Below are 12,346 nucleotides of genomic sequence, written 5' to 3'. Positions count from 1 at the left end.
CGTGGGGGGTTAATTGTATCAAATTTAATAGTTCAAGGGGGCAAATTATAATTCATGGGGGTTAATTGCACATGGCCAATAGTTTAAGGGAGTTTTTTGCACTTTACCCCAGTTAAAAATTTCATTTAAGAAAGAATTTTTATTATTATTTTTTAAACACTGTTTTGCTATAGTGAGGAAGCAAATAAAAGCATCATTTTTGTGCTTCCAATTTTGACCTCAATTTCGAAGTGCTTCAATCCTATTCAAATGACAACATACGTTACCAAACATGTTTTGTGCTTTGCATTCTACACTAGCAAAAGCAAAAAACAAGATGCAAAAGTATTAGCCAACCAGGCCGACATCCTTTTGCTACAGAAACAGAGGTAACTTTGAAACCACTTCTTCAGGAGGCTGTGTCACATTTGTGTATATAAATTACTTTGAAACATCACCCATAGTGTCTCCCCCAAATAATTAGAGAATTCCATTTCCAAATTACCACCTTTGAAGAGTTGAAGCACAAATATCATTATCATCATCATCATCAAAATGTCTTTTAGCATCATCATCATCAAAATGTCTTTTATTTGAGAAGCAAAGAGACTAGTCTCGGCAGATGTTGCTATACACAACCAAAATTTTTATCAAACCTGAGAGGACGGAGATCGCCAAAGAATGGTGCTTTTGTAACGAAGAAATAACGTTGGTTGATATCTACTCAGCTATATGTTCTCTTGCTTGCTTGAGCTCTTGATCAACAAGTCCAGGATGAGGATCTCTTAATTACATGCTTCATTTGCTTGTCCTCCTCCAGGGAGATCATTCCCAAGTGTGAGGGATCCTCCAACATCATCTTTGCCACCAAATAACCCGCGATTGACCATGTCTGAAACTTCCTTGCTTGCTTTCCGATGTATCTCCCGAGTTTCCCGTCATAATATTCCGGCCACCCGTCTTTGAGCAGACGGCTCTCGGCAAGATCGATTGCTCGTCTTGCTATTTGTGGCCGTCCCGTTTTGATGCAGGCACCCGTTAGCATCCACAAGAGCACTGCATTCAAGATATGAAGATCATTGCAACGGAGAAAATAGATTGTCATGTTGTCAGTTCATGTGATTTACCAACAGTTTGTGCTATGCATTCATATAATTAGCCACTGTTAGAAAGTGATAAATTAGCAAATGACAAATTATTTATAGTCTTAAAAGGTCATTAGCTTATCAAGTCCATTTCAAGCTGAGTTTAATAAAGTAATGATTTTCAAAAATGTGATCAAAGCTTGGCTTCATTTATCTTACTAGTCTACTACCCTCTAGAATTAGCAGGAAACGAAAATGGAATATGAAATCAAAAAAATGCTTTGGGATTGTCAGATACGCGGACAGGGAGTCCCTTGAGTGAGTTCGATAGCTCATTCCTTGCTGCTTGCTTCCGGCTGTCTACATGCTTAAGTTTGATTGCAGCTAATGGTTTCAGAAAGTGAGCTGGTCAATAGCTCCATGCTCGCGTAGCTTCAGTTATCATACAGCACTAGAATTTATAACTTGTCAAAGTAAATACTGTTGATCATATAAAGGGGGGGAAAATTTGTTGATCATGCATTATCATTTTCTATAATAAGGATACACCAGAGAAAATAGATCACACAGAGGCAGAGAATCAGAATCACCTCTAATACTTGGCATCTCCTTTCCTTTTTTACAAGGTAATTGTAGTATTGGTATCTGACAGCCAAGAAAACCTGAGACCTCATTGGAGTTCCTCTTTTTTCTTTTTCATATAGAAAAAATAATAAAGAGGGAAAGAATAAACGAAAGGGAAGGTGCTAGGCATAATACATAGCAACAGTATTGTACTAGGCTACAAAGTCAAACTATTTACTGGCTGTGGCCTTGGGGAAGAAAATGCAAACTTCATGTAAAATACAGGAAGCCCAAATCTCGCTTTTGCAACTACTCCCCCATCAGGAATATGAATATTGCCTACATGTCAAAATGCATATATCCAAAACTTAAATATGCCATACACCAACTCCCACAAGATCAGAAGACCAAGATTATGACAATAATGTGTATTTTGGCATTGGTTAAAGAAAAATGGTCTATCAGAGTATTCATCTTAAAAACTGAAATCTTTGCCAATGCACGTGGGCAAGAAGTGTTCTCATGCATCAATGTCTATTTATAATCAAATGGCGGAAAATAAAAGGCTTAAATGAGATGGAATGACAAGGGAATGATGGAAGAACCTGGCCAAGATCCCCCGTTATGGTAACTCCATATGGTATTCTTCGGATCACAACCGGTTACAGTTCGCCATTCATGACTTTCTATTGCAGGATAGCATATTTTTAAAGGCATTTCTCCTACCAGCTCCTCCCAGCGTGCTTCAATAAGATCCATAATAGCAGCAGATTGCTCAGGAGTGGCAAGAGAAGATAAGATAGCAATACAGTTACCTAAAACAAACCATCGAAAATCCATCCTTGCAGGACTGACATTGCCAATAAAATAGCCACCACGCGTTGGCATAAAATCAAATACCCATTCTGGGATAGAATCAGGAATTACATTAAATTTATTTACTGCAGTGTGAGAATACTCCTCAGTTTTATAGCGGTATATGTCATTTAACTGTTGGAAGTCAAGCCAGAAATAACTCCTCATGTGATAACTCAAGGCTTGCAACCGCTTTACTATTCTCTCCACAAACTCTTTCCCTTCTGCATCATGTTTAAGCATTAGCAAAGCACACCTCAATGCCATAAAGAAGAGTGCTTGGATTTCAATAGGATACCCATAAATACCCTGAACAACAAAAGCATGCCATTAGAGTATGTAAACGTGTAGTATGACATTAGGCTCTTAACAACTTATCCTATTATCGACTTTGATGCTGCCATAACATCTGAAATCTTAGGACTGCATCCCTTGTAATAAGGATCTCAGGAACTATTTAGTTCAAACCATAGGGCTTATTCTTGAGTATTTAATCTTATAAAGATTGAAGAACATAAATCCAAGAGAAGTGGTACGGTTTCGATATCCCACAATTTTCACACGACCAAATAAATTTCTTCCTAAAAGATTATGCTTAATATAACCTGTTCGGTATATCACAATTTTCATGCAAACAAATAAATTTCTTTCTAAAGGTTATGCTTAATATAATTTGTGATAGGCACATGCATCCACATTTCAAAAACAAAGAGATACATGGACCTACAACTACAAGATGGAAAATTCTGGGTAAATAGATTGAAACGGCTAATGATGCTATAAACAACTATTGCATTGAGTTCAAGATGCCTTAGCATTTTGATAAAGAGACATGTGAAGCCACAACTACAAGACTGAAATAATTTTCTACCTTTTATGGTAAATAGTTGGAATGATCAATAATGCTACAATTATCTTATACTTCACCAAAAAAAAAAAAAAAAAGGTAGTGATGCTAGAAATCGACTATCATAATGAGTTTAAAATGCCTTGGCTTGCAATATCATTCGGAAAACATTATGCAATGGGATTTAAATATAGTATTTTTGAGTGATATTTTTTAACTCAAAAAAATCATAAGATTCAGAAGGACTTGATGACTAATAGGGAGCAATGCAGAAAGAAAAAAGAAGAGAGTGTAGACGAAAATGAGAATAAGAAGAAGGTGAATGCCCAAAATAACAATCTAGTCTGAACTTAGATGCTTCTCATATTTTTTTAGCAGAAATGAGTTAGCAATCGGGATTCCATATAACAAGGGGTTCTGTTTAGCCATTGTTGGTTTTTTAAAGAACAGACACAAGATCTGAAATGATCTACATAAGAAGCTTATGTAAATTATGTTTTGTATGTTCATGGAATCCATAAAATTCTTGAATTTGACCGCATATCTGTGGAAGGAAAATCAAATACATAAAGCAATTTCCTAGCTTCAGTTAATTATATAAGCATAATTGATACTTGGGGTAAATATGACAGGATGAAATCCAATAAGAAAGCAAGAGCATGAACAAGAGAGAGAGAGAGAGAGAAGAAGAGACAATGCTTCATTAAGGATTCAGTGTGCTATCACCTCATTTTCAAATCATTAAATCTCTCTTCACATCATATGATGCAAACAAATAAACAAAGCAATTGAGTTATTGGCAATGATTTCATCATTTCATGGTTTAGACATTCCCTTCTCTTTTATACAATAGAAGTTGCAAATGAGATATTATGATAAGTCTGCAGTTTCACACCCTAATTTGAATCACCAGAAAAAATTCAAGAAACTGCTAGATTAGATGTGGAAGTGCTAAACATCACAAACTATGAAGCACAGAAATGGGAATTCCTACAATAGGACATGGACAACGCAACCCGATATGACAAATTCCTAAAAAACAAGATAAGGATACAACAATTAAACAACAACAATATATATACATAAATATATATGTGCATATATGTATAAAAATTACATATATATACGTATTTGTGTATAAATTTAGAATTAATATTAACATATCATGTTATCTACATATATATATTATGGTCAGATTATGACATTCTATTATGAAAAGATACATATAAATAGGTACTTTTATGAACCTCTCAAATATTCATGTTTCTCTAACTTATAATATTAAAATCATATGAAAAAGCTGCGAATTATATTGCATGGACATTAACCTTAAACTAAACTGGACATAATACGTTCTCATTATATCTCGATTCTTCTTATCTAGCAAAGTCCAAACATCTAAAATTTACATTAAGATATGTCTAACAATTATATTTAAACCAGATACACTGCATTTTAATGTTCTTGACATGTCTAAGAAATATCACATACATGTTTGAAATAAAATAAATAAATAAAATTATTTTTAAATTATGGATAGCTCTAGGTAGTTTGGACGCATATCAGTGAGAACCCGAGTATTAGTAACATATGGATACGATATGGAAAGACTTCCTTACAGTAGTGCTGTTAAGACAAGACCAAAAGATAAATTACCATTCTTCGGTCAATCATTGAGCAACCATCGGCACAGAGCAGAGTTGGAAATGTATCAAATCCCTCTGACAGACACAGGGACAGTATAAGCCTCATCCCCTTTTGGCACTCAGGAGTTTCTGCCAGTGTTAGATCTCCGGTAGACTTCGTATATGCACGGAGCAGAATAATCCACCAGAATCCAGAGTCAACTGGAGCAACTCTTCCAATCGCACTCTCACCAAAATCTGCTATTATAGTATCGGTTTTACGGACAGGATCATGAAGAACTTTGAAACTAGCTGGCATTGCACCTTCTCCAAGCTTGAATCTGTCTATTTTCTTTTCCCACCCTTGAAGCTGAAGTGTCTTCAAGAGGAAGTTCTTAACTATATCTGGCTCTCCATTCATTAGGAAAGCTAGTGCACTAGGTACAAAATCTCGGACAAAAACCTACACAGTAAACAAAAAATCAAATAAAAGTTTCTGGAATTGTGCAAATTCCAATATCAGATTCACCCAAGGATTGAACTTTTCATCGGATGATCTGACTGCATTTTAATTTAATCAACCAATAATTGACAGATTCTCAATTTTTTGCTCAACTTTTAATTTAGCATTGCCTATTTAAAAAGTTATACAAATAATCCCAGTATCAACACTTCCAAATATTAATGAATTTAAAGCACTAGCCACTAAGTTTTGAACCTTTACCTGATCATAATTTAGAACTTCCTCTGAAGCATGGTCATATGCTGCAATAGTGCCAACCGGTTGACCCCGGAAGAATACCAAAGACCGACGGAGAGCTTCCCAAGCTTCAGCAACAATTGGATGTGGCTCAAAAGAGTTCCGAGTTGATGACGTTGGGGTATCCAACACCGACCTCGCAGGTGAGTAAGTGTTCTCAAGGTACTCTAGGCCTCTTGGTACATTAATAGACAACTCACTGAGTGAACGCTCGTCGAATGACCTCTGCCTCTCTATGTTTAGCCTCGGTTTCTCAAGAAGCTTCGAGAGATCAATATCATCCATTTCGGAGATTGAGCAATGGGAACTCACTTTCCTAAGTCCATACTCTTTAGTACCATCCATGCTTACTCAACTCTCAAAACCAAAAATATTCTGTATCACAAAGAGAGATCTATATTTAGAGGAAAGTGATATATCATATATGGGGGTGTGTGTATCCACACAATTCAAAGGTCAAACATTCAAACAGTACATATATAAGTATACTCAAAATAGGAAGACAACAAGAACGAAACATAAAATAATGTTAAAGCCCATTATTTAGGAAAGTCAAAATAGTATTATCCATGGACAAATTTTACAAATTAAGAAAGACATGAAAAAGAATGAGATTCTGTATATGTATTCAGTATATTCTCATCCAAATATATAGGAGAATAACCACCAAAATTCATACACTCTTATCCATCTGCGGATTCAGAAAAAATGAATAATATATCAACTTTTTTGTTCATCAAGATTTTTTTTTAAAAAAAAAAAAAGTGGGGGCAGCTAATTAACTAACCCAAAAAAATAAAAATATTTCTTTTAGTAGTAATTCTATCAAACAAGATATAATAAATAAAATTATAACCAAAATAAAGGTTTGCTTTTGGGAGTAAAAAACTAACAAATGGAACAGAATCATGCAAAAAAAAGAACAAATCTTTGAATGCTAAAGAATTTAGCAAGTTTACTACATTGTGAAATCCTTGGAAGTTTCCAAAAATGACAACAAATTAAGATCCATAAAAAAGAATTGTTCAGACAATGTCTATAATCAAACAATATGAACAGTAATAAACCTGAAAGCTTCAATAGAAAGCGCAAATTCAATAGCTTTGAGAAAACAAAGCAGATTGAGCAATTTGTGAGAGGCAAGCCAGATCTGAAGCTAATTTTCATGAAGATCATGAAGAAAAAGAGAGTAAGAGAGAGAGAATAACTGACCTTGCAGAGCTTAAATGAGGAAGATGATGAGATATTCCGGTGGTAGAAAACCGGCGATTTCGCCGGAAGGTCGTCGTCGGCGAGAAGACACAAGAGAGAAAAAGAGGAGAAAAAAAGAGCATGTTTGCGGGGGGTTCTGTATATATAGTAAAAAGAGAGGGAGGGGAGACTTTTAGTAGAGAGAGAGAGAGAGGAACGGACCGTTCTTAATGTAACATCCCATTGTAAGAAGCTTACCGGAATTAGCCGGTTTTAGAGAGAGATATTTTAGAGAGAGAAAAATCCGAGATAGAGAGGGTACCCGAAATAGCCGATTAGAGAGAGAGAGGAGGAGAGGGGAAGGGTAGGTGATCAGTTAGCCGCTGTCCGGCTGTCCCTTTTTCAAAGATGTTGGGCGAGTTTTGGTTTCTTTGTCATTTTCATTTTGTGCCTAATGCAACAAATTACTACGATTTTAAATTTTTATTACAATAAATTTAAATCCACATTTCACAATGCAATAATTATATAAATATATTAAATCATCAATTTAATTGTATTATTATAAGTTTGCAATGTCATATATTATTACTCCATCTCTTCTATATTAATTATCTATCCAAAAAATTTTGAGTCACTATCACATTTTATTTTTGTGTCATTTGAGGTCATTTTTAGTCATATTCCTTTTATATACTTATATATTATCTCCATTCCATATTAGATGTCCACTTTAACAACTTTGTCAAATTACTACTCAAAGTTTTCAAATTGGATAACTAGTATGAGACGGAGGTAGTATATCTTACACGCGTTCCCTGTAATCTCACCTACCGCCCTTATCAAAGGTCAATTTTACCCTTCCAATGTCTGAACTGATAAGAAATATTTCACAGGCAAAACATTAAAATAATATTTCAGAGAAAATATGTAAAATTATAAAATACAGAAGAGTTTATGTGAAATATTTATAAATCTCAAAGGAGGTAAGCGGAATTTACTATATAATATATTAAGCTAATACTCTATTTTCAATATATATACATATCCTTTTATAATTTCACTTACTTTTCCTATAGGATGTGAAAGTGGGTTTAGTGTGTAATATAGGAGGAGTAACGTTTTTTTGCTAGGAAATTACGGGGAGAGAGGGTTGCCGGTGAATGCACGAGGAAATTGCTGGTGAATCCACGTGGACAAAACGACGCAGCTCTGGCGGTCCCCTCTGATTACATTTTTTTGGTTGTTTGTTGTTTGAAGACGACTTGCTTTTGCATATTCCACCGTCAACTTGTTTTATCCGTCAACTTTTACTTTTATCTGGCTTTTGCTTTTATTAAATTCTGTAAATTGAATTAGCTAGTAAATGAAATCTTATTTTGGATAAAAAGATAATGAAATTGAAGTTAATTATGGAGATATTAATTTGGGTAAGAGTTCAGGTTTTTCATTTTTTTTACCTTTTTAAAAATATTTTAGACAACTCTACAATCTTAAGATAAAATCAATTCATACCAAATTAATTAAATGTATCTCATACTTCATTTAATGAGTTAAATACAAAGGAGAAATTAATTATTGGGTGAACTTTTTATCATTCATTTACATATTTATAGGTATTTGTAAACGAAAATTGATAAAGTTCTCTTAACTAAAGATAGGAAAATGCATGCATTGATTATTTATTATTGTTTTGACACCTATTAGTCAAAATCTATAAATGAGACATTTTATATTTAACATTAATAATAAATTAATATTGATTACTTCATCCTAAATTTTATCCTTGTCAAAATCTATAAATGAGGCATTTTATATTTAACATTAATAATAAATAAATAAATAAATAAATATTGATTACTTCCTCTTAAATTTTATCCTTTATTTTATCATTGACCTGTCCTCTTTGTTGATTTTTTCCCTTCAAATTCTCAGAAAGATTTGCACATGTACATTATATATATACATGCATACAAGAAGACTCTTGTGCGGTTTAAAACAACGAATTTTTTAGCGAATCAAAAGTCAAATAATCAATTACACTTTATTATTTTATCAAACCTAACCATAGTTAATATTTGTTACCTTAATAGTAAATTTACCATACTTAGTCAATGCCTTTATTCAATCTCTCTCCCACTTCGTCAATAATCGAGTCTCAAACAAAAAGCATATATTGCTTAATTCTGGCATGGAAATAATAAAAGGTCTTCAAATTTGGGTTTTATAAGATAGAAATAAGAAAAATCTCCAAATTCTTGATTCTGGCAATTTGTTCGTTTTCATTCGCATTTACGTTTTCACGCATTACAATTTCCTTCAAATTTTATGTCACAAATACAATTAAATATCTAGTCTCATCGTCCCAATTTTGGAAATAGTTTATGGTATCAGAAAATCGACATTCAAAATTTTAAAATTTCTCAAAAACTATTTCTATTACTCAACTTCTTTTTCACTTTTTTTTGGTGGTTGAAAATAATTATGCAGAAACATTTTGGCGAGGCCATGTCAAATGCATATAACATGCACATGCATCCCATTTACCACTTCACAGTTTCTCCAATTTGGATCATCATTAACAAGAACTTTAATATTACATGTCTATCAATTCATGGTACTACTTGCACACGTATATCAAACTAAACCTTATTTATCAATTTGCAATGCAAATTGGAAACTTCTTCTCATGCATGCCATTAATCTGTTAGCCTTGCAGTCCGATTTTAGAGAATGAATATGGTAGTTGTGTTATGGCTGTAGTGATGAAGATGGAGGCTATGATGATGTGGATATGACGGTAGCGGTTGAGATTACAAGGAAAATGGAAGAGATTAAGGAGGAGAAATATTGAATAAAGGTATTGGTTAATTATGGTAAATTGACTATTAAGGGAACAAATATTAATTATGATTAGGTTTGATAAAGTAATAAAGTGTAATGGACTATTTGACTTTTAGTCCGCTGAAAAATTCGTTATTTTGGACTGCATGAAAGTCTTCGTGTACATGCATATAAATAACTTATAATATAATCTAGGGTAAGGTGTAGAAAACACTCATTTAGTATAGGTTTAATGCACAATGCCTCAATTCTTTTCAAATGTCGGTCTCCGTTTTTCAAAAAAGGTGCATATCAGTCTCTGTCTTTTTTAAAAAATGTGCAGATAACCCTCTAAAACCACTTTTTGCCATAAAGTAATAAGAAAACTTGGTTTTGTTCCTTCTTCTTCTTCTTTCTTTCTTTTTGTTTTTGTTTTTGTTTTTTTTTTTTTTTTTTTTTGCCCCTTACATAATGTGTACAAAAATCACCCTCCTAACCCATTTCTTCTATTTATCTATTCATTTTTTGCCCTAAAACCTACAAAACATCTAAGCAACATAAAACATAAGATGGAAGAAAACTTAATTGCTTTGATTGTATTAGTGACGTGGTATTACTAGCTTATTAGATAATGACACGTAGTGATATGACCCATTAAAAGAAAGTATTTTTACTGATGTGACACGATATAATTGATTGATGGCACATGTAACGAAGTATTAAATATGTAGGGAATTATTTATACATAAGATGGTCAATACGATGAGCATTCTCATATTCACCATATGACCTATGAAGTACGGACATGGATACGGGATACGGGTACGACACGACACGGATACGGCAATACGGTAAATTTCAAAAAAATAGGATACGGACACGGTGGGGATACGCCTATAAAATTATATATATATAATTATATATTCAAAATATAATTACTAGAATCTTGTACAGAAAAATAAAACAACAACAAAAAATAGAATCAATTTTAATAATTTCATCTCTGTTACAAGAAAAATATAGATAAGACAAAACAGAAAATAAATGAAAAGTAAAGTTGATTCAAATTCCAAACGAAGATGTGCAGAAGAGACATAACTATAATGAACTAAATATGTATATGAATAAACATATATACTTTTAGTCTTTCACAAAGTTTTGTTCATGTAACTTAATATATATATATATATATATATATATATATATATATATATATATATCTTGTTCATGAAGAGAGATAATTGAAGAAGATGAGAGATTGAGAGGAGTGAGAGAAAATAAATTTTGGACACTTTACAGAAGTGTCTGACCGTGTGTCCGAGTCTCGGACACGCGTGTCCAGTAAAAAATAATATTTGGACACTTTACAGAAGTATCGGAAACGTGTCCGACCCTCGGACACGGGTGTCGGTGTCCGAAAAGTATCCGACACGGGTACGGGACTCCTGGGAGGAGTGTCTGTGCTTCATAGCATATGAATAAATTATTATTTTTTTTTAGTTTTAATTTATTGTGTATAGAAGAAGGTAGACAGTAAAGTTAAATAATAATAATCTTCTTAATAAATGCTGAATTACAATAAATTATATGTGAAAGTCAAGCTTTCAGATATTACTTTCCATAATTGGTTAAATATTATTGTTGGAGTATATTAAACAAAAGGCTGCTTTGGAGAATTAGTTAAAGACGCGGGTTGACTCCGTAAATGTTTTGGTCCCCATGCATTACAATATAATGAGCTATCAACCTCCAATGATAATTAAATAAAACGATTATTTTACAAAGTTTATATTTTTATTTATTTTTTATTTTATTAATATGAAAGCATTACCGTTTATTTTAAAACTCAAAAAAGTTATTTACACTAAATTAATAATATAAAAACATTTTAAATTACACATAACTTTTTTTTACTCTATATTAATAGTATGGAAGAATATCTTGCACTTTACCTTATATATTATAGTGGCTTTTATCCACACGCCATTGTCAGCCTTAATTATTTTGTGGTGTAAATATATATGATGCTGACGTTTTGATAAGCACTCGTGACTGTGGCATGCCAATTGTATAAGCGTATTACTTTGGTGATAAGACCTTCCATGGTAGCAAATGGAATAAATTTCTTAATTACAAGGAAAATATTTTGCCTCCTCTCCACAACCTTACATGACATGTAATGACAAGTTACAATTTTTTTTGCAAGTGGAACACTTCTTTAACTTTAAGGCCAGTATCAAATGTAAACAAGTCAATAATATTCCATATTGAGCACTTTCTTTATTTGCCCAAAAAAAGGAATATTCCATATTGTTTTGGAGTCTAAAATCATGATGTACACTATTAATTCAACCATGGAACACACAAACCCTTTTTTTTTTTTTTTTTTTTTTTTTCTTTCTTTCAAAAATTTATAAATGTCAATTTTAAACTAACCATTATATTTTTCAAATTTGCAGCACTTTTTTTATGAAATATGGGTCCGTTTGGCAACCACAATTACTTTATACTTTGATAATAAATGCCCTAGAGCATGTTCAACACTATTTCGAAACTTATTTGATAACGTAAATTTGTTACAAGATTTTTGTGAACAAAAACATGAAAGCATGTGTTT

General features: G+C 32.8%; 1 protein-coding gene across 1 annotated transcript; it reads right to left on the bottom strand.

The window, feature by feature from the left end:
• Positions 1 to 211: 211 nt before the first annotated feature.
• On the bottom strand, positions 212 to 7,121 carry LOC132274635 (probable alkaline/neutral invertase D). Its single transcript, XM_059775958.1, has 5 exons — positions 6,928 to 7,121; positions 5,680 to 6,090; positions 4,987 to 5,418; positions 2,234 to 2,792; positions 212 to 1,035 (listed from the first exon to the last, which is right to left on the bottom strand). Exons 2-5 carry the CDS (start codon positions 6,058 to 6,060, stop codon positions 740 to 742), a joined length of 1,668 nt encoding a protein of 555 aa, XP_059631941.1. The 5' UTR covers positions 6,061 to 6,090; positions 6,928 to 7,121; the 3' UTR covers positions 212 to 739.
• Between the last annotated feature and the right edge of the window lie 5,225 nt (positions 7,122 to 12,346).

The sequence above is a fragment of the Cornus florida genome, unplaced genomic scaffold, assembly GCF_030987335.1.
Source record: "Cornus florida cultivar Cherokee Brave unplaced genomic scaffold, ASM3098733v1 CherokeeBrave_3.0.0_Hap2_Chr09, whole genome shotgun sequence".
Taxonomy (NCBI): domain Eukaryota; kingdom Viridiplantae; phylum Streptophyta; class Magnoliopsida; order Cornales; family Cornaceae; genus Cornus; species Cornus florida.
This window is presented reverse-complemented; position numbering and strand designations above follow the sequence as displayed.